The 22,915-nt window shown below is 32.6% G+C and overlaps 1 protein-coding gene across 2 annotated transcripts; it reads left to right on the top strand.

Annotated features, from left to right (window-relative positions):
* The first annotated feature begins 1,635 nt into the window (after nucleotides 1-1,635).
* LOC120170117 (protein ESMERALDA 1-like) lies at nucleotides 1,636-21,361 on the top strand. 2 transcript variants are annotated; one of them, XR_005520727.1, is made up of 11 exons: nucleotides 1,636-2,117; nucleotides 3,012-3,081; nucleotides 4,119-4,186; nucleotides 4,297-4,385; nucleotides 4,652-4,849; nucleotides 5,137-5,341; nucleotides 5,479-5,646; nucleotides 6,464-6,631; nucleotides 6,721-6,911; nucleotides 7,276-7,857; nucleotides 21,351-21,361. XR_005520727.1 is itself a non-coding variant. In XM_039178132.1 (10 exons), the coding sequence occupies exons 1-10, from the start codon at nucleotides 1,752-1,754 to the stop codon at nucleotides 7,436-7,438; spliced, it is 1,686 nt and encodes a 561-aa protein (XP_039034063.1). In that variant the 5' UTR covers nucleotides 1,636-1,751; the 3' UTR covers nucleotides 7,439-8,081. The 2 variants fall into 2 exon arrangements, 1 of the variants encoding a protein (XP_039034063.1); XM_039178132.1 differs by lacking the exon at nucleotides 21,351-21,361 and having other exon boundaries at nucleotides 7,276-8,081.
* The last annotated feature ends 1,554 nt before the right edge of the window (nucleotides 21,362-22,915 follow it).

The raw sequence follows: 22,915 nt of genomic DNA, 5'->3' as shown, positions 1-22,915 counted from the left end.
TTAATCTCAACAATCTAATTTAATAAATTATCAATAGTTTTAAGTACATTAATATCATTTATTAGACAATAAAGTACATCTATATTCCCCGATGAGATGGACATAGAATTCTTTAACACCTTACGGGTAGGGCGGGTAGGGGTGTATTCGGTTCGGTTCAGTTTTTTACCAAAAATTAAACCGAACCGAAATAAACGGATTTTCAATATTTAAATCGAAACCGAAATCGAATAGTTAAAAAATCGAAAAAATCGAAATCGGTTTTTTTGGTTCGGTTCGGTTTTTTTAACGGTTCGGGTTTTTCGGTTCGGTTTTTCAATAAAAAAATCACTTGAAACTATAATTTTTTTTACAAAAATTGTCTATTCGGTTCAATATGGAACAAATGGGTTCCATATGGAAAACCCAAACCGAATCAAAAAAAATGAAGCCTTTAAACCGAACCGAAAACCGAACCGTTTAAAGCCAAACCGAACCGAACCGAACCGTTTTATTCGGTTCATATCGATTTTTCGGTTTTCTCGGTTTCGTTGCTCAGCCCTACTTACGGGGATGTCTTATACTTTTACATACCAACGTTTATATTAGGAGTGGGGATTAAAACATTACAAAATTGATTTAAAATATGTTAGATAAATATTTAATAAAACAGTTAATCTAAAAGTGTAGATTTTGATATAGAAATAAATTCCGAGATAATAAAATTGGAAGTAAATAAGAATATGATATATATGAAAAGAATTCTTACAAGGCTTAATACCTAAATAACCACTCAAACTATACTATTTTTTTCTCGAATAGGGGCTTACAGTATTTTTTAGCTCATCTAAGTGACTAACGTTACAAACATTATCATTTTAGGTATTCGGGCCGTCAACGACGTTAATTTCCTTTGTTAAATGACATGCATCACAATATGATAATTTAAAATATATATATAAAATAAAAAAAATAAAATTATATATATTTTTAAAAGGAAAATACAAATTTTGAAATAACCCAAAACTTTAAAAACCTTCATTTCAACCCCTAAACCCACATCGCCCATCACCCTTTGCCGTTGATGAAGCTCTGCCCGATCTCACCTCCTCAGACGATCAAAACACCTATGAAAATCGTGACTGATCAACAGTGAATCGATGATTTATACCCCACGAACCTTAGGATGAAAATCGCGATCCCACGTGATTTCGACGGTCAATCAACAACAATTATGGTGGCGTATAACTAGGATGATGGCAAAGACTATGTCGGCGACGACAGGTTAATGTTAGGATTTGAAGATTTTAGGGATTTTGAAGTTTTTTTTTATAAATATAATAATATTTTTAATATTTAAAAAAATTTAAAAATAACTAGATTATTACACATATCACTTAACGAAGAAAACTAACTGCTGTTACGTCTCAGACACTTAAAGTGATCATATTTATAACGTTAAATACCTAGATGAACTAAGAAAATATTGTAGGCACCCATTTAGATAAAAAAAAAAAGTATAGTTTGGAAATTCTTACAAAATAAGAAGTAGAAATGGTAATAATTAATTATTTTGGAAGTAAAGGCACTCCCAAATATATTTTCCATTTCGCTTCCTTCGTCTTCTATTCTTTTCTTCATTCTTTCTCCTCCCACCAACACCAACAGGAGAGGGGAAAAAAACTGTTTTTGTCTTCCTCTATAACATAGCCACTAAAGAAAGACAATTTAAAAACAAACAGAGGATTGTTTGCGTTTCTTATTTTTTTCAAATGCACCCGAAAAATAGGATTCCAAGTAGCGGTCGCAGCACCCCATCACCGCCGTCATCACCACTGCGTTCACCGAGGTACCGCCAGGGGAGGAAGTCGGGCCGGTTCAGCCCGTTCCAACCGGGGAGGACCATTGCCCATCGTCTCGCTTGGTTACTTCTTTCGGTTCTTCTTCGTCGACAAGGGATTTTCCTTTTTGCTCCTCTCATTTACATCTCTGGGATGCTTCTTTATATGGGCACCGTTTCCTTTGATGTCGTTCCCGTTATTAAACACCGACCCATACCCGGCTCCGTTTACCGGAGTCCTCAGCTTTATGAGAAGCTTAACATTGATATGAATGCCGATAATTCCTCTGTTGATGCGGTGAGTCACTTGTTTTCGATCTGTTCCTTTTTACTCAATTCTGATGGCCTCTTGGATCTTATTATTGCGGGATGGATTTTAGGTAAGATTTTCTCTTTTGGGTCGGATTTGTTTGTTGAACCATTCCAAATTTTGTGTTTTTGTTTGATTTCTTTTTTCCTTTTTGGTTTGGATTGTGGTGGAATTTTCAGCAACTTGGATGATATAGTTAGTTATATTTCTTTTCCAATTCTGTTAATGATTTGAGCTAGACATGAGATTTCTGAATAGTTCTTCCAATTCTTGAAAGTTTAGAAACAACAAGCTGACTATATTTTTTCCCTATTTGAAGATTCCCTAGAGGTAAAATGCTGAATCAAGGAATCATTTTTAGCATTATTCCTTTTTTTTTATTTAAACTTCACTGTTGTTTGCTGAGGAAGTAGACCCTTGTTTCTTGTTGTATATGCTTCATTTCCAGCTGTAACAATCTTTAGGATCGTATCTGGATCTGAAGAACATGGGAAACTACATTGTCTAGCCAGTTGTCTTTTTTCTTTTCTTTATAGTGAAGATAATTGTACCAAGGTCCGTTTACTGTGCAAGTGAATTCAAATCAGAAGATTCCTCTGATTGATTAAATCTTTTCAAAGTGCAGCACTGGTGATTTATTGATGATTTGCTTCTTCTAGACCTAACTTGGTAATTTGATAATAGTCTCTTGCAGAAGAGGAATATGAATAACTCAATTTTGTGCATCTTTTATTTGCTTGTATGAGTTACGATGCCATGCAATTGAAGTGTCCATTTAACTTATGTAGTCTATACTGCAATGGTTGCATGGTGAAGGCTTTGTGCATTTTAACTTGATTGTTGCAATTTACATCTTCCCTAAACTTATTCAATTTGTTGTAGATTTCGACTATTTGGAAAAATTTCTATAAGGGGGGGGAGTGGAGGCCTTGTTTAAATAAGTCATCTGAAGGTATGCAACTATGGCTTATTCGCTTCATTTTATATTAAGCAGGTTGTAGTTATGTTTCTGTATTTTCATTGATATTTTGGGATTTTATAATTTTCTGATAAATATAAAAATATTACAAGTAATATCCATATCAGTGAATCTCATTATTGGCATTACTTTTGGCGAATGGTAACAAATTGCTTCCTTTTAATTTGTATCTACCGTGTACCGTCTACTTTATTTTTCGGTTTGATGGTAATTGTTGCAAGCATCAAAATTTGACTAAAAAAATTGGAATAGTAGTAATTTTCTAAATCAATGGTACATGCCAAAAAGGAGTTGGAATTGGACACTTGAAGAGTTAAAATCTTTTGCTGGATCTTCCTGGCCCTCCCTTATTTATATAATTTTCAAGCCCATGTAAAATTCTAGTTTAGACTTACAAATCATTTGATTAAATGTCAAACAACTCAGTTATTGATTGAGTAGGTTTCGAGGCTGGTAAGTCAATGATCTTGGGAGTACTGAGGATTGCAATTGGCTTATTGTGTTGATGACAGTTTAAATAGTATTGTCATACCTGGAATTTGACTAAGTTTTGCAATAACTCTTAGCCATTATGCCTAGGAGACCTTATAGCATTAGAAATAACATTGTTTGTGCTTCAGGTGTGTGGAACTATCCCATACCAACATATTTATTTTTGGTTATGATTTCTTTCGCCATAAGTTGAGTTTGAGTAACGACGTTTGAGAGTGCCATTGAGAGGGAGTAGATTTGGCAGTCCAACCGTGTGTCCGTGTCTGAGAATAACTTGTCAGAACTTTGGCAAAATCCTAGTATGTCTGGAACTCAGGTGCCTCATTAACATTCTAGTGTAAATGTTTCTCGTTTAGAGTTTTATGTGCCATTTCTGGTGCTTTGCAGATTTGAGGTATTTGCTTGTTTTCTATGTGCATGTGTGTAATCATTCTCCAAATTTATTTTCATGAGAATGGTTTTTGGTTGTTGACTATCATCATTTGTTTAAAACTGGGCTTTTCTATTAACTACTATAGGCTTGCCTGAATCAAATGGTTACATATATGTTGAAGCTAATGGAGGCTTAAATCAGCAGAGGACATCGGTTGGTTTTATTTCTCATTTGTTTATATTAAGCACTTATGTTTTACCTCCATTTTATTAAGGCTTGCCTATTTTATGATCTCTACATGGTTGGTTTTTTATACTTTGCAGATATGCAATGCAGTTGCTGTGGCTGGCTATCTTAATGCAACACTTCTAATCCCAAATTTCCATTTTCATAGCATATGGAGAGATCCCAGGTTTGTGATAATCTTTTTTGAGTTGTCATGTCATGTTGTTAGTGTACCATCAAAGAGAAGCAATAGAAGTTTTTGAAAATTTCCTTGAACAAAAAATAGCTTTGATTTCCAATTTTCTTGGTTCATGTACCTCAATTATTAGTTTGCACATCATTTCTCTTGTGCATTACACTTGTTAGTTATAATCATCATGAAATATGAGTATATGTTACCAATCATTTTGTTATCATGTCAATTGAAGTTCAAATAACTTTTAACTTTTCCAGCAAATTCAAAGATATCTATGATGAAGATTATTTCATCAGTGCCTTGAAGAATGATGTACGGATTGTTGATAAGATTCCTGAGTACATAATGGAACGATTTGATCACAATTTGACCAATGTTTACAACTTCAGAATTAAAGCATGGTCGTCCATTCATTATTTTAAGGATGTAGTCCTACCCAAGCTCCTTGAAGAAAAGTGAGTTTGAACTCTTTTGATGCTTTTGTTGCATAATTGTTGCATAATTGTTGCATAATTGTTACATTTTAAGTTTAGCTTGTTTACTTGAGTGACATGTGGTGATTCTAAGTATTATTGCTTACAGCAACATTGCATGGAGAAAAACAGGACTTTCTTTCTATGCATGCAGCATAGATCAGCATATTTACACCAATTTACTCTCGTCTAGTTGTCTTTATCCATTAATAAACACTGTTTATGGTTGTCTTAATTTAACCTACTTGCTTTCTGATTGAGTGACTCAGGATTATAAGGATTTCTCCTTTTGCAAATCGCTTATCATTTGATGCTCCTCCAGCTGTTCAAAGACTCAGGTGCTTGGCAAATTATGAAGCTTTACGGTTTTCAAGTCCAATACTAAACCTTGGGGAAACTTTGGTTGCGAGAATGAAAGAGATCAGTGCAAATAGTGGTGGCAAGTATGTTTCTGTACATCTTCGTTTTGAGGAGGTTAGTAGCATGATTGTCTTCTTAGCATAAAAAGTTACTGCTATGACTGTTAGTTGCCATAGTTTTTCACTGTTAAAAACTAGTAGTTTATCGACTCCTTTTTTTTGCAAGAAGTGTATAACACTCTTAATGTGCAGGATATGGTTGCCTTCTCTTGTTGCGTATTTGATGGTGGGGAGCAGGAAAAACAAGACATGATAAAAGCAAGGGAAAGAGGTTGGAAAGGGAAGTTTACAAAACCTGGTCGAGTTATACGCCCTGGAGCAATCAGAATAAATGGGAAATGTCCACTTACTCCTTTAGAGGTATTGTTGGTTTCACTTTAGATTGGGATGGTACTCAGAGATTAGTGTAGGTAAAAGGACATCTTTATGAATAGGTTTTCTTGATTAGTTGATTATCTATTGTCTTGTTTGCTGGTGGTATCAGAGGCTCTCAAAATATTTATATTACCTGATGAAATGATGAAATTTCTCTATTCATTATCTAATAAATAGCACCAAATGAAACTAGAAAATTTAGACTGCTTTCAATAAGTTTATATAGCATGTGTTACCTGGCAAAAAGAATTAATTTTATTGTAATTTTTTTTTTGATAGGAATAAAAGGCCTCAATAAAACCCCCTTGGTGATTAACGGAACTTAACAATAGTTCCTTAATCCACACAAGGAGGAAAGGAGTGCCCTAGGATTCATTACCTGGTCAGAATCTTTTATTTGTACTAATTGAGTCAAAATAGTAGAGACTCAATTTACCCAAATATAGTAACTAAATAAACATTCTTGTATCTTTCAAGGACTGACCTCAGAATGTGACAACTCCTATATGAATTCTGCTGCTGCTTGAAGTAATGAAATCTTAAGAAAGATGACTTACTGTTGCTTTTGGACTTGCCTTTAGGAATTTCTTTGGCTATTTGACGGTTTAGTTAGTCTGTTGCTTGGCCTTAATAGAGTTGGCATATTTAAGTTACATATTAAAAAAAATATATCGACATGACATGGTAAATGTTGCTACTGTATTGATTATGATGTTCTTGTATTAAAAAAATATATCATACATGTACAGACACAGTATAGTTTCTCATATCAATTATAACTCTGTTTTCTTGCACCTACTAGGTTGGATTGATGCTTAGAGGAATGGGGTTTGATAACAATACATATATCTTTTTGGCTTCTGGAAAAATATACAATGCTGAGAAAACAATGGCTTCATTATTAGAAATGTTTCCCAACTTGCAAACAAAAGAGATGTTGGCGACCAAGGAAGAACTTGCACCATATAAGGTTGAAATATAGAAGATTTCACCACCCTCTTCGATATATATATGTACATATATTATATTCAACTTTTTAACTTGGATAACTGCTTTCAGAACTTCTCTTCCAGAATGGCTGCCATAGATTATACTGTCTGCCTTCATAGTGAGGTATTTGTGACTACTCAAGGTGGGAATTTTCCTCATTTTCTGATGGGCCACAGGAGATACTTGAATGGAGGACACTCCAAAACAATTCGACCAGACAAGCGGAAGTTGGCATTAGTGTTTGATAATCCTAATATTGGGTATGCATTTATCTTATTTCTGAATCTATATATACTTTTAGTTGCCTTTTTTTCTTTGAAAGGACCAAAATGATTGATTTAGTGGGCGAAAAAAGGAGGGTGAAAATGATTGTAAGATATGTAATCACTATTAAGATTTGGGCCAAAACAGGGATTAGTTTCTCCTACGTTTAATGGCTTCTGTAGGGTGGAAAGAAAAATTCTTAGCAGTACTATTGAAAGTTTGCAAGTCTTGGAAATATTGGCAGTTAGATAAGCATGAAGAAATACATATTGAAAGAACTATCTTTTTTGCTAGTCTTGCAGTTGCTTCTTACTTGTAATAAAAATTGCTGGATTCAATTCACTTTCCTTTTTATTCCAGGTGGAAAAGTTTTAAGCGACAAATGCTGAATATGCGGTCTCATAGTGACTCTAAGGGATTTGAGCTGAAAAGGCCTAGTGATTCGATATATACTTTTCCATGCCCTGATTGCATGTGTCGTACAAACAAATCAGCCGCATCAAGAACATCATCAGGAACATGATCGACTTGGAGAGGGATTTTGAGGAGCATTTCTTATACCTGTATGATTTAGTGAGCACAACTTGCTGCTGGCCCCGCTTTTTGTGTCCGACTTTTTAATTTTGTTATCCTCTTCATGTTGCAAGAGGGCACACGATCAGGTTTTGGGAGCTTTGATGATTTTTTTCAGAGGTCACATTGATCTATCGATCAAATTACTTCACCAGGATTGAGTTGATGGGGAGTTGCATCTTTTTGTATATGATGCCAGAGAACAGGAGATCGACAATTTTTCTACGAGGGGTAATCCCATCATTAACCGGAGAGATTGTTTCACGATTGCGGTTACAGCTGCTGTATCTAGTAAGGCTGTTGGTATAACACATTGTATACTTTCACACCCTAGTTTTGTTATTGTTTGTAAAATAATTTCAGTTTGAAGTGTTAAGACGGGGAGGAATTTGGTGTACATATTGTCAGAAATCAGGGTCCTTATTTTTCATGTATAACTCATTTAGATTCCAAGAATTTCTCAGCAATTCTTGCTGGATATTTAATCCTTTAATCATTTTTAGTCATTGGTCTGTTTCAGACATTTGTCTCACATCTGTATTGTCTTTAAACTTGTGCAGAAAACACAGCAGTTGTTTTTCAAGGGTTTTTGCTTATTCTTGTCTAGAAATGTTGCCGTCTTTTTCCTTCTTTTTTTGTACAAGTTTTTCTAGGAATGTAATTAGAGCCAACAAGAAATGACCATCCAGCTCAGTTGGTAGAGCACAAGGTTCTTAAATTTGAGGTCGTAGGATTGAGTCCCATGGAGGGTATTTCATATTTTGGAGGTCTCCTACGGAAGCTGCTCTCAACCTAGTGTTGGGGACAACCTATTTTCTTATCTTTCCTTGCCCCATTACATATGAGAACAAGGACAATCATTTTTTTTAATTAGAGCCAACAATTTCATATGGACATTATGTAATTTTGTAGTCTAATATCTAATATCTCCCTCTATATATACAAACACACACTTGCACGTGAGCATGGCATGCCACAAATTTTCTTTCAAATTGAGTGTAATAGGCAGCAACAACCGCAGCACTAATAATTAAAGCAGCAACAGGACTAATAATTAAAAGGCTTGTATGAACTTTAAGATAACAAAAAATACGGGCTACGGTCTGAGCTATCAGCTATGGCGAAAGGTTGGCTTTAATTTTTATTTTGGGTAAAGTATACAAATGGTTCATTGATTATAGATAATCATTTTGTAACTTTTAATAGTTGGAAGACTCAACAAAATAATATCCTATACTCGGAAGATTATTGGTGTATTTTATCATTTTTTATTAGTTTAGGGTGATTACAAAATAAATCTGTTTTAAAGATTTTCAATCATATTTGATAATACAAACTTAAATACCTTTTGCAATTTCTGGTGCTTGAATATTTAGAGATAACGTAACTTGGTTCGTACAAGTTGGCTCCAATTTCTTGAACATTGAGGTTTGTTTTTTATTGAAGGACGGGGCTACACCACACCTATTAGGCATTTGAATTGTTTGTTTTACATTTTCATTCGCTAATTTAAAGCCCGTAAATACCCATTTTTGTGGTTAATGAATGTAGGAGATGAAAGGATTTTTGGGCCTTGAGTTGTTTTTGAAAATGTAAATAGAGATCTTAGACATAAATATGGTGAGAGACGTTAATCTTTATAGAAAAGAAAAAGAAAATGTTAAAATTTATAAATGGTGATGTTATACATTTTATCAAATATGTCTATCGGTAGGAGAGTAATGACCCCGTGATATATAACCATACTAATTGACGTGGATGAAAGAATAATTAGCCCATTTTAGGTCCAGTATATAAAAATACAAAGGAAGGGTATTTGTAGGTCATACAATTCAATTTATTCATTAATACAGTAACAGTGGTACAAATGGAAAGAGTGGGAGAGCGTCAAGTGTTGTTTTACCCAAGGGCAATGGTGCACCAAACAACAATATAAAAGTGTATATTCCCGCAGACAATGGCTATTAAGACTGAACTGGCTTCTCACAACACACTCTCCCAGCAACATTTGAGTGAAAAAAAAGAAAGAAAAAAAATAGTACATTCATTATGTAATAAACAAACAGAAACCAAAACTAGAAAACATATGCAAAGAAAATGCGAGCAGTGGGAGAGTAAAAAGGTGCTAAGTCCAAAGATTTCAGAAGGGGAAAATTAAGAAGTTCCCGGGAATCAAGGGTCAAGATCATGTGACCACACCAATAAGGTAAGGAGCTTTTCTTTTCCTCTCAAATTCCATAGATTTAGAGAGAACCAACTCAAAACTCCCTTCTTTTTTGTACTGTATAGAGCAACTCAGCATTATCCCATTTGGTCCTTTTATGCTTCAGCTGCAATGACAATTCTTACAGGCGGCACTGGCAGATTTAGTGGAGTTAGAGCTGCAGTTTTCTTCATGTATATTATCTTGATTTGTTCTCAGTTTAGTTCCCATTGTGCTGTTCATAATGATGAAACCAGCACTACTAGTCATCCCCCAAGGAAAGTCCAGTTTTTGGACACTGCTTCTTTTCATGCTCCATCAAGCCTATCTCAGTTTTCTGGGAATGAAGATGATCCAGCAGACACTGTAAATGAAGATGATAAGAGGGTAGTTCATACGGGTCCTAATCCTCTTCACAACTAGGGAAGTTTTCTGCTATTTTTTCATGTCACCAGTTTTTTCGTTTTTCTTTGTATTATTATTTATTAAAGTGAATGGGAGAGTATTGACTTTAGCCTTTTCAGTGAGAGGTTTAAATGAGGATTTTATAGGGCAGTGAAGCTTTAGCAATGATCTAGAGAATTATGAGAAAAAAGGGGAAGAAAAGGGGAAAGGCTAGTGTTAATGCTCTTGTTTCTTCTGTACCTTCTCTCCTGTTATAATCCTATAAGATTCAATATAATTTGCCTTCTGCATTAATGCAATTACTTTCACTTATCTACTTTACTATGTTCTGCAACTGCTATGCCTGCCCATCACGCTGGTTTCCCTTTCCCCTTCCATTTTCTGCAATGAACCTCTCCAAAACCAGATTCCGAATAATCCATGAATAGATGAGATAACGATGTTAAACCAAAAAAAGATCAATAAAACTATGTTTCACGTGATTCAACATTGTTTTCAGCTCCATTCGATCTTTTCCATTGTCTCTCTTCCTTGTGTTATAAAATCTAATTCAATTTTTCTTGTTCGTCGTCTATGGATACATCTCAGTTCATTTATTTACAACAGTTCCACTCCTTACCAAACAATTATATGCACTCTACTTCACTCAGTTAATATAAATGAGAGTGCAAATCTATGAAAACTATGGGACAAAACCAAACCATTGCTTCTCTCTTTTCAATCAATTTTAATTACCCATCAAGGAAAAGATGAAGAATTGAAACATGTTGAAGTTGAGGCAATTTCTGACATCTGGGAATACTACTATTATTAGGGTTTCAGCCTAGAGATGTAGGCTACGGTTTTAATATATCCAAACTGTATCATAGTTGTAACTTCACGTATATACAGTGTGCCAATGAGGGAATACTACTATTATTTGGTGATTCATCTGTTACTTAATTTCTATTTTGGTCACCTAATTATTATTCCTTTTAAAATCATACATAATGTTATGGTTTGGTTATATTTTGATCACCCACCGTTAAAGATGTGAATATGTGATGTTGATATGACATTTTTAATTATTTTTCAATGCTAACATCATGTTACTTTACGGTGACACGCTAATATCATCGTTAATTTTTTAACAACGGGTGACCCAAACAGAACCAAAACGTAATGTTAGGTATGATTTTGAAAAAAAAAATAGTTAAGTGAATAAAATAGAAATTAAGTAATAAGTGGGTGATCAAATCGGGAGTTTACCTAATTTTAAATTCTGAATTCTACTGATTAGTGTAATCAGCTAAGTTGAACCTCTAAAGGGGACAGGAGTCATGGAAACTTCCTCAAGAATCGGTTTTGTGTCAAACTAAACCCATAGAAAAAAGAATCCTTCTGAAATATAATATTGACTTGGAAAAAAGGAGAGAACTTCCTTCTTTAAATATTAAAAAGTTTTGAGAAGTTCAAAAGATTCTATGGAAGTATGAGAAGAAGCTATGAGTTTCTGCAAGGAAAGTGTATGGTATTCCCCCCACCCAATGAAATGAATGTTTGCCTGTGAGCCATTATAGAGGGGATGGGGCATTTAAAACTGTGAGTTAAAGAAGTGCAACTACCTTATCTCTCTCTTGATTATTATTTCCAGTATAGAAAGCATGGCTAATAAAAGGAGGCCCTACAAAAGCTGCATACTTTGTTGGAATTGCTAATAGTTCATCACAGTATCATCAACCACCCAAAGATGAGGTTGAATTGATTTTAATCAATGTAGGTCGCATTACAAGCTGTGGTGGTTGATTTTCGTTTTCATCATCACTCTTTCTGTTTTCCTCTAAAAAATCAGAGGGGATAGTTTAATTGATCTGATCTTTTCCATGAAGAATCCAAGTCATTGATGGCACAGAATGTTGCCATTCTTTTGTGGAAGTAATTATCATATTGACTTCATAAAAAGTTTGGTTTACAAATTAAATGACGTTAATGAGTAAGGAATTTGTCATTATCACTTGAGGTTAGGGGTGGGATTAGGCCAGGCCGGCCTCCAGGGGCCTGGGCCTGGCCTGTATAAAGCCTGGCCTGGCCTGGCCTATTTAACTAAACAGGCCGGGTCCAGGCCTTTTTAAAAGTCTATTTAACTAAACAGGCCAGGCTTAGGCCTATTAAAAAGCCTTATAGGCCTGATAGGCAGGCCTATTTAGAGTGACTACTTTGTAAAATATACTAAGTTAGAGTGACTTAATAAGGATTTTACTCTAAAATTAATGGCTAAACTGAAAATATTAAATGTTTATTGTTAAACAGGCTTTTAAACAGGCCAGACTTTTAAACAGGCCCAGGCCAGGCCTAAATAAAAGCCTTTGACAGGCCACAGGCCAGGCCCAGGCCAATACAAATCAATGTAGGCCAGGCCCAGGCCTATTAAAGCCTGGCCTGGCCTGGCCTATTCCCACCCCTACTTGAGGTCCTGTGTTCAAGTACCGCGTATACAAGGTATAAGTTTAATTGTCAAAGGATTTTAAAGAATTTAAATAGATAATACCTTGTATTCACCTTAGATTTATCCGTGGTAAAAGGAAATGTATTTATTTTAAGTTTCAATTTAGTATTTAGAGTTTTTTCTCTCTCTAATTAGATATATGAATTTGATTTCTTAACTCAAATGGGTACTCCAATTAATTTTTTTGGTCCAACTTTATACTTACGTTACTGATTTATCTGAACCATGTCATCAAATTTAAGTATCAATTTGAATCATAAAGTCAGGTGCAAATACTTTATTGAACTAAAGGAAATAAAATACCAAATTAAACTTTTAGACTAGATTCAGAAAAAAACCTAAAAAGATAAAATTAAAACTTAAATAGTACATTGTCTCTTTAAGTCATGTACTAAAATATACATATTTACCTATTTCAAAACAATAACCCCATACTCTAATATTTAAAAACAAAAATGGACCTAATCAAAATCTCATGGCCCAAAATTTTAAGACTTAAAAGAAAAAAAGGCTTGCAGTCCAATTGGCCTAAACAATCCACTAATTCAACAAACTGGGTTTAACCCAATCAATCGATCGATTTATGGGCCGTAAAACCCATAAAATTAAATTAAAAGTTAGTACCAAACTATCCAAAACTAAGGTTTATTGGACCCCAGGTTGAATCTAATTTTTGGACCGCAACAAGTTGAGTTATAAAATGATAAATTATAAACATAAAAAAGCAAAATCTAAAAATATTAAAATTTCAAAGTATTTTTAATGATTTTATAAATATTTTCATAAAGATTAAATATCAAATTTTCAGTTACAACAAATTATACCTTCGAACACAATAAAAAAACCCATTATGTCATCGAACTTAGCACAAAAGAGTTCACTAAATCCTTTTATCATGTCATCATTTACATATGGACTGAACTGTTATATCAATAACATGGATAGTCATGTTAATGCCGTCTATCACATCGATATTATAACAATCACCGTCCTAAAAATAAAAATGATGATTTTTATGACAAATTTCATACGATTAAAAAGTAAAGATAAAATCACGTTAGGACGAAATTACCCTACAACGATTAAGGGAAGCATGCTATTTGATACGTAAAACAAAGGTTACAATAATTTTCATTCTCAACAACATTAGACGTACTTGATAATCATGCTTCTGGTACACAGAAGAAGCCAATTTATTTTACAATATTCAAGTGCTTTCATATGATTTATTTAAAGACGACATCATTTATTATTTATTTAATTAGGCATTGAGAAGGTAAGCATCGACACCCTTAGACAAGGCGGTCAAAAACTCACCGTACTTGACGGGATCAAGGATGTTTTCGTTTTGTTTCTCGAATTCCATAGTCCATTTCACCAAGCTTCCCTCTCTCATCGGCATCACGTTACTGATGGATTTTCAACCCTTGTATGCATTCATGATATCACCCTCCACCAATTTGTAAACAATGGTCCTGTTTGTGTCATCCACCTTCTCCATCATTTCCTTAACAGGCTCAATCTTACCTGCAAGAGAGCAACATAAAATATTTGATTATGTGAAGAAAAGATTTTAGGTATTTGTGGCCATAGGCTGCTTACCTGCAACAGCAATATGCCATAGCCTAAAAGAACCTTCAGAATTCCAGTCGCCTTGAAGAAGTTTTACATCAGTAACTGTTTGATTGGACATTTTTGGTATCAGGTAGGCTTTGTTCTTGTACACATCAAAGAACTTATCAGCTGAGGATTTCATCTCAAATTGGCATTGTGGACATCGTTTTTGGCCCTGGCGGGGAAAAACAAGAACCGACTTAGGGGTTTTTCTTTGAAAATATTTTGAAATGTGAGGAGTCGCCACCAATTATTTTAAGGTGCGATCGGGAAACCATAAAAATCGGATGATTTTAATAAAATATTTTATTTTTATCAAAATAACAAGTTTTAGGGTATGCGAAAACCAGAAAATAAGTTCGGGAGTCAGTTACGCGTGGGGAAGGATTAGCATCCCGCAACGCCCAAAAATTGGTATGTAGTTGATTACCCTATATTTATAATCGAAAATTTTGAGTTTGAATTTTATCTAATTTAAAAATCATTACGGATGCAAAGTTAAAAAGGATATTCGTTTATTAAAGCCAATAGCATTCGCCCCCTAGCATGAATGCGAGAGATCAGCTATTGTGCCCAATAACCGGATATTGCCTCGATTTTAGAATTTATGGTACAGTCTTGAAAAGGATGTCGACTTATTTCGGGAATCACCGGTAGCCACCCCTGAGCATACATGCGAGAGATATACTATTGACTCCCTAATAAGTGAACATTGCCTTAGGTTTTAAAACAAGATGCAATCAAACAATGTATTATTAATCTTAATTAAACTAATGGTAGATTAATGTTTTTTCTAGCTTAAAGTATCAAATTATGAAGAATTAAAGAACCTAGAGGTTCAAACCTAAAAATGTAGGCTCTAATGCTAATCCTATTTGATTTTAAACAATTATTGAATCGCATAATCGTGATGGTCCCTTGAGCATTTAGGCAAGGGCCAACTCAGATTACTCCCCAAATTAAAGGGACTAAATTGAAATCTAATCTAAAGAGGAAGCTCTAATATTAACTTAAATTATTTTTAATCATTATTGCAATTTGAATAATTAAAGTGGAACCTCGAGCAAAAGCGAGGACCAAATTAAGAAATCTCCTAATTTAAGGACTAAAGGTGAAACTAGGCCTAAGATGGAGGCTCTAATATTAATCCTAATAAACTTTAATCAATTATGGACCATTGAATGACTAACTTGGAACCTCAAACAAAAGCCAAATTAAGAATTCACCTAATTTAAGGATTAAACCTAAAACAAAAAATATAGATTATGACTAAAATATTAAAAAATCTAAATTAAGAGATTTAATAATTAAAATCTAAAATTCTAGAACTAATTTAAAGAAATTGAAATTAAAGACAACAATTAAAAGCAATTACCAAATAAATGGACTAAATTGCAATAAATTAAAAATACAAAGCTGAAATTAAAACATAAAGTAAAAGGACCAAAATGTAAGAAATCAGAATATAAGGATTAAATAAAATCAGTACAAAAAATTAAAAGTTGAAATTTAAAGGATTGTAATGCAAATACTAAAAAATAAATGCACAAATTAAAATAACAAAAATTTAAAGGGCAAAAATATAAATTACAGAAAATAAATTAATCAAATAAAATTATAAGTTAGAGATTAATTTTTAATTGCTACTCAAACCATGCATATCGAGAATCATACCCTAGGGCTGGTCACCACAAGGTCATATTAAGGTTTAATATTCTTAATTTAAACAACAAGGACTAAATGAAATAAAATAAAAATAGTAGCTAAATCATAAATAAATAGTGACTAAAATGCATGAATTGAAAGTACAACCCAAAATTCATGAATAAATAATAAAGCATAATCAATCAAGTGACTAAAATAAAATAAAACAAAACAAAAATCAATGACCAATTTCAAATAAATGAAAAATAATAGTGACTAAATTAAAATAAAGAAAATAGAATGATAAAAATGCATAAATTAGAAAAGGGAGGTCCAGCGATCAAAATGTAAAAGCACAATAAATATAGGGGGACCTGTAAGAAAATAAACCAGAAATTAATTTAGAAAATAAAAATGGTAAATAACGAAATGAGGACATTAATTTTAAAATTGATTGAATTAAATTGAAATTGGTAACTAAATTGAAAGAAATCAAAGGTGAAATTGGTTGCGGACATGATCTGACCATTGGGGACCAAAACGCATAGTTATAGTCCAAATGACGCCTTTTGATTTGGGTATAAATACGCTTTATATCATTGTTTTCTCTTTTTTTCTCATTTGTTTTTTCTTTTTTTAGAGAGAAGCTCTTCATTCTCTCTAAACCCCGCCCACCCGGCGACCACTTTAGCCACCTCCGCCCGTCGTGCCGGTCGTCGTATCCGGTGGCCGTTTGACACCAAAATTCATTGGATGGCTCGTATCGACCTCCTAATTTGAGACTTTTCGGCTCTCCAAGGCTCCGATCGCCGCCATCCACTGTTGGATCAGGTCGATCTCGAGGTATGCCACTCCTCTTTCCCTCGTCTCTTTCTCACCGTTGCGACTCACCGAAGGAAGCCTCGATCGCTGGTGAGAGGTTCAATCGAGAAGGTATACCTTCCTTTCTTCTTCTCTTTTTGGTAGTGTGTAAGGTTAGTTAAAAAAATGGAAAAATATAATTTGGTATTTTGTTGTTGAAAAAAATGGTTCTCTCTCTGTTATTACTTGAAAAAATGGTGAGGGAAAGAATCCATTTTCCTTGCTTTTATTGATCGAAAAAAATATAGGTAAACTCGTTTACATTTTTTTTCGAGCCCCCTCTCTTTACATTTTGTTGTGGGTTTTATATAACCCCAAATTACAAATTTCATTTCCTTTTTTTTGCATGTCATCTAATGTGGTTGAGTTGGGATCGGTTGGTGGCACAGTGACGGTGGCAACGAGAGTGGAGATGGTAAGGGCATGCTTGTGCCTATGGCTTCAATAGTAGTCGGGGTATTGAATGCCCCATATATTCAGGGATTCTCATTCCTTTTTTTTAATTATTTATTATATTATTTATTATTATTTTAATATTGGTAAAATTGGTGATTACAAACATTCCAATCTCTGAAGTTGAGCCATGGTCACTAGGGGTGTGCAAAACTACCCGACTCGGTTGACCCAACCCGCCGTCAGGACCTAAAAATCCGGGCAATTTTCTAAAAAAAATTACCCAGTCGGGTCTGGTACTCGACCCGACATTTACTGGGTCGGGCCTGGATCACAAAATCTAGTTTTTCTGGGTAACCGATTAGTTTTTATATAATATAATATAATATAATATAATATAATATAATATAATATAATATAATATAATATAATATAATATAATATAATATAATATAATATAATATAATATAATGAATTATTTATATTATGGATTATTTGATTTTGTATTTCGAACTTTTAAATTTTATGTTCGGATATTAGAGTATATAATTCGAAGTTTCGAACATTTAAATTTGTGTATATTTTTTTAAATTAATAATTTGAAAATAAAAAATAAAAAATTGGGTACCGAGTACCCGACTACCAGGTACCCGATTATCGAGTACCCGTAACATCTGGATCGGGACACGGGCCAAAAAATCATCGACTCGGAAGTTCCGGGTACCTGAAAATCCGGGTACCCAAATTTACACATGCCTAATGGTCACTAGCAAGGGAAGCCCAGAAACCAATACTTGAGTTGAATGTGAATCTTTAGCATAGTTAGCGTATCACCTTATATAGACGATTAGCTATTCACTGCCACGCAATAAAGATTCAATTTTGAATATTAAAAGAGTGCATGTGAATCGAGGTTGAATAATAAATTTATGTTTGTGTTTGTTTGTTTATTTTTGAAGATGTTCATGTTCAATTAAATTTTCAGTATTGTATTTGTGTTCGTCTATTTATTTTTAGAAGTGTACATGTTCATTTGTTTAACGTTCGCGAATATGTTCATTTAACATTTGCTTAATGTTCAAAAACCAACACTATTTTAACCCTTTAATTTGCCAATTAAAGAAAAATGGTGAAATTATGTCTTAAATCCTTTAATTCCTTATACTTCACAATTTAAACTCCAACGTTTACCTTATTTTCAATTGAGTCCAAACCTTCATAAAATATTTAAAATATAAAAAATAAAAAGAAAAGAAGAATTGAGTAAACGAGCTTATAAACGAGTCGATAAACAAGTCAATAAACGAGCTTGTACATAAACATAAATAAACCAAACATACCTATGTTTGTGTTCATTCGTTTATTAAATGAACATAAAAATTTTGTTCATACTCATTTATTTAGCTTAATAAACAAACATAAACAAACGTTATACGAACGATTCATGACCAGCTGCTGAACTCACAGTTCATTTATACCCCTACAAATAATCAAGTAAATATTATTTCTTTTTCCAAAATGAACATTTCTAGTTAACACTAATATCTACAATATCTACATCTATATTTATAATATATATAAAGATAGTTATGATCTATTTATATTTAGTGTACAACTTTTAATTTTACATATTTTTATGATTGTTGAAAGTGTGAAATAAACGATTGAGATCACCTTCTTATTTTTTCCTGTGAATATCTTATCATTTCTTACTGTTAATATAACAACCCCAACCCGTATCCGACACGGATACAAATCCAAGGTGTCACATTGACTTTTCAAAACATTTACTTTAAAAAAATAGTTCAAATTTAAACATACATTTGTATAAAAATGGTGGAGCCCTGAATCCAAAAGTAAATATGAAAATTCAAACTCAATTTGAAAATAAAAACTAATAATTTACATAAATCCAACAAGTCTGTTTACAAAATCTGTTCAGAGCATACACGATTTAAACATTTAATTACATGACAACACAATTCAACATAACAAAAGAATATACTGTTTAAATCATTTCTGACCTAATCCTTGGTAGATATATGTTATCTTGACAGATCCTAGCTTTGCTCTTCCTGCTTCGTTGCACCTATGTGTGAAACACTCACACGCTAAGTCATGGACTTAGTGAGACATAGAAAGTGTAAAATAAAACCTTAAACACTTAACATAATTTGAGCATCTCATACAATCATATAATACATAAACCATAGAACATATCATATAACATATACATACACATATATATACCAGCATTATCATGCAATGTTCATTTATATATTTTCTTTTAATAGCCCATGGTACTTCATTGAGAACATAAGGTATGTGAGTGCATTGAGGTTGTGCACTAATGTTGTCACCATAGCTCGCATAAATTGCACCGAAGTGCGGAGTAGAAATTGCACTGAAGTGCCACATAGAAATATCCCGAAGAACCGCGTAGAAATGTCCCGAAGGACCTCGTAGAAATGTCCCGAATGACCACGTATAATTGTCCCGAAGGACCGCATAGAACCCTTGACTCTTGGCATGCCAATTATACCTTTAGCTCTCATATCACATACTCATGGGCTTTACCATTTACACATTTCTCATAGCTTGTATCATATAGACTTACAATCACATAGATTATAGTCATATAGCTTACATCACATTTTCATGTAATCACATAAATCATGTAACATGTAGGATGACATGTAACACATAGATCATGTAGAACATTGCATATAACACTTAGATATATGTGTGTATTCATGTTACACATATAAACCATTTCAACAATATACTAGTATTCATGAAATCATGAAATCAAAACATTGAAAATAGACTCATCGCAAGTCTTATTTCCATATAATCATATATTATAGTAATATTCACTCACCTTAGCCTCACTTAGTCAAGCAAAACACTTAGCACTCTTGATTGATCTTATGTCTTAGAATCGTTCTGAACTTGCCTTCGTTCGATATCTACACAATAATACGATTGGTATAAATATCGGAATTCATATCACTATAATCAATCCTTAATAACATAAGCTAAACGAAGCACTTAATTCACAATTTCAATCTGAATAGTATCAGTATCCAAGGTACAGTACCGATACTTCCTTACTGTGGTATCGATACTTTACTTCAATATTGATACCCTTTCTAGATTCTGGAATTACATCTTTAAAAATGGTACCGATACTTGTCCATTAGTATTAATACCCTTGGTATCGATGCTACACATTTAGTATCGATACTATACTACTGATTCGTACAATTTCACCATATGGTATCGATATTGTTCTTCTAGTATCGATACACAAACTCAGATGTCACCTTTTTTTGCTTTGAAATATCGGTACTGTTTATTCAGTACCGATACCCCTTGCCCATAACTTACTCATTTAACCCGAAAATTTTCCAAAACTTTGCTAAATTCCTCACTTTACTCTCCTTTTAAGCCTTTAAACTCAACTACACTTATCCAAATCAACTTATATCACTTTAACACATCTAAACATCCAATATCTCAATAGCATACTTGAAACCAAAAATTATACCAATTAATCAATGTTGTTCTTAATCCTTTCTAACACTTTAGATTTCTTATTTCAGCTTATGACAAATCAAATTTCACTTCAAAATTCATTTACTAACTATTTCTCAATAATTCACTCAAAAACCCTTTTTACTTAATCACCCATAACTTGAATTTCTTTTAATTTCTACTTCTCTTTAAGCTTTCTCAAGCTTTCCTAACACTCCAAGAATAATAACCAACTTAAAAATGAAAGGAACAATCAACTTGAGACCAACTCACCTTACCAATGGAGTCACAGGAAGAGAAGAAGAAGATAGTTGAACCATGTCTCCAAAATTTTCTTTCATTTCCTCTCATTCTCCACGTGTATATAATACCTCCACTAATGATTTTTTTATTCATTTCTTGTCTAATGACCATTATGCCTTTCCATCTCTCAATCTTTGTTAAACAATCCTACAAAAAGAAATTCTAATTAAGTCCCTGAACTTTTCAATTTATAACAATTTAACCACCAAGTTTTAAAATCTTACACTTTGGTCACTAGCCCGGTTTTTGGGATGTTACAATTAATCTCAGTGGCGTATCTATAAAAAATTTTAAGGCTGCACACACATATATCAATAATATAAACTTTTTATATTTAGGTGGATACGATAAAATTTTAGGGTGGACATAATAAAATTTCAGGGTGGGCACACATATATTAATAGAAAAAACTTCGAGTTTTAAAGAAGAAAATTCAAATTTTAGAAAATTTCAGGTGGGCACATGCCCACCCTAACATCAACATACATCCGCCACTTATTAATCTTATATGTTTATTTTCATTCATCCAACAATCCTAAAAGGTGTGAAACTAAAAAAAATTATACGGTGTGAACAGATCATGCCTCATATATATCCTATTTTTTATAAGATAGTATATATTCAAAGTTTTCTTTAATCTATTGACAGTGCATATGCACCCTGCAAACACAACTGTTCAAATCTGGATCCTCTAGAAAGAATAACATTTTCTTTTATCATTAAAGTCACTAAATAGGTTCTTATAAAATATTTAAATTTTAAATAGTATTATTTATAGATCAAATTTAATAATTTTTGAAAATCAAATAAAATTAAAATATTATATGCACAACTACACAAATTAAATTTATATATAACATTACATATTCAACTAAAATATCTAATATTTGAATTTTAAATTCAGTGATACCTAACACAAAAAGCAACAAACAATATTATAATAGTTCATATAAATTAGAACAGGGTTCATAACTAGTTTAGCAAAATACATATATAACACTCCAAAATTTTAATTACTCGGAATACATCTGAAATGACCTATTATTATTATTATTATTATTATTGTTAACCAAAATTTGAGAGTTGGACCTCATCATTCCCGACTAATAATTTTGCTTTATTGTCCCCTTCAAGCAATTGCTAGTGTGTGTCGAATAATTGAAGGATTAAGCATTCTAATTATTTTAGTTATATGATGGTAATTTAAATGCGACAGCTGGGTTATTAAGGGCACTTGATAAAAGATATTATAAATAAAATGTTGGTTATTGAAACTTAAGGTCGGTTTAATGTGGTGGGGAATGAAGGTGGTTATAATATAAAATATTTCATATAAGGTAGGAATGGTTTGATGTAGTCTGAATCTGTTTGTGTATGTTTATTTTTAGATAAGATTATTCTAATAAAATATAATTTATTAAATTTTATATTTAATTATTTGTAGTTGTCATAAAATATTTAATATGATTTATGATTATTAAAATAACGTTTATAACAATTAATTATTTTATAATTATTATTGAAATTTTTACCATTTTATCTCTACTTAAGCCTATACATAGAGAGTTTATATAAGCTTTTGAGTATTACAAAAATGAATTCTCTTAAATGTTTTCACTCCCAAAAGCTCTTTAATTTATTTCAAATTATGTTTCTAACATAAAAGTAATACCATTTAAGTCCATTCCATTTTTCAAATGTACGAAATTTGTAGAGGCGATGCTAATCTTAAATGATTCATTCGTTTATTGTATCGATAAACATATCATGACAATTTTGGTTCAAAGATAATGGATCACTACAATACTGTTATCATTCTATTTAATTATTTTATTTAACATTTTCTAATAAGTGTTAATGCTTTGTTTTGCAGTAATTTATTTTCTAACAAAAGTAAAAATATTTTTTTAATAAATTTGAGTTATTATAAATTAATATTTATTTAATTTTTTTATGTATGATAATATATATATTTTATAAAT

The sequence above is a fragment of the Hibiscus syriacus genome, unplaced genomic scaffold, assembly GCF_006381635.1.
Source record: "Hibiscus syriacus cultivar Baekdansim isolate YM2019G1 unplaced genomic scaffold, ASM638163v2 tig00003041_pilon, whole genome shotgun sequence".
Lineage (NCBI taxonomy): Eukaryota > Viridiplantae > Streptophyta > Magnoliopsida > Malvales > Malvaceae > Hibiscus > Hibiscus syriacus.
Note: the sequence above shows the minus strand (reverse complement) of the source record. Positions and strands in the feature narration are given on the sequence as shown.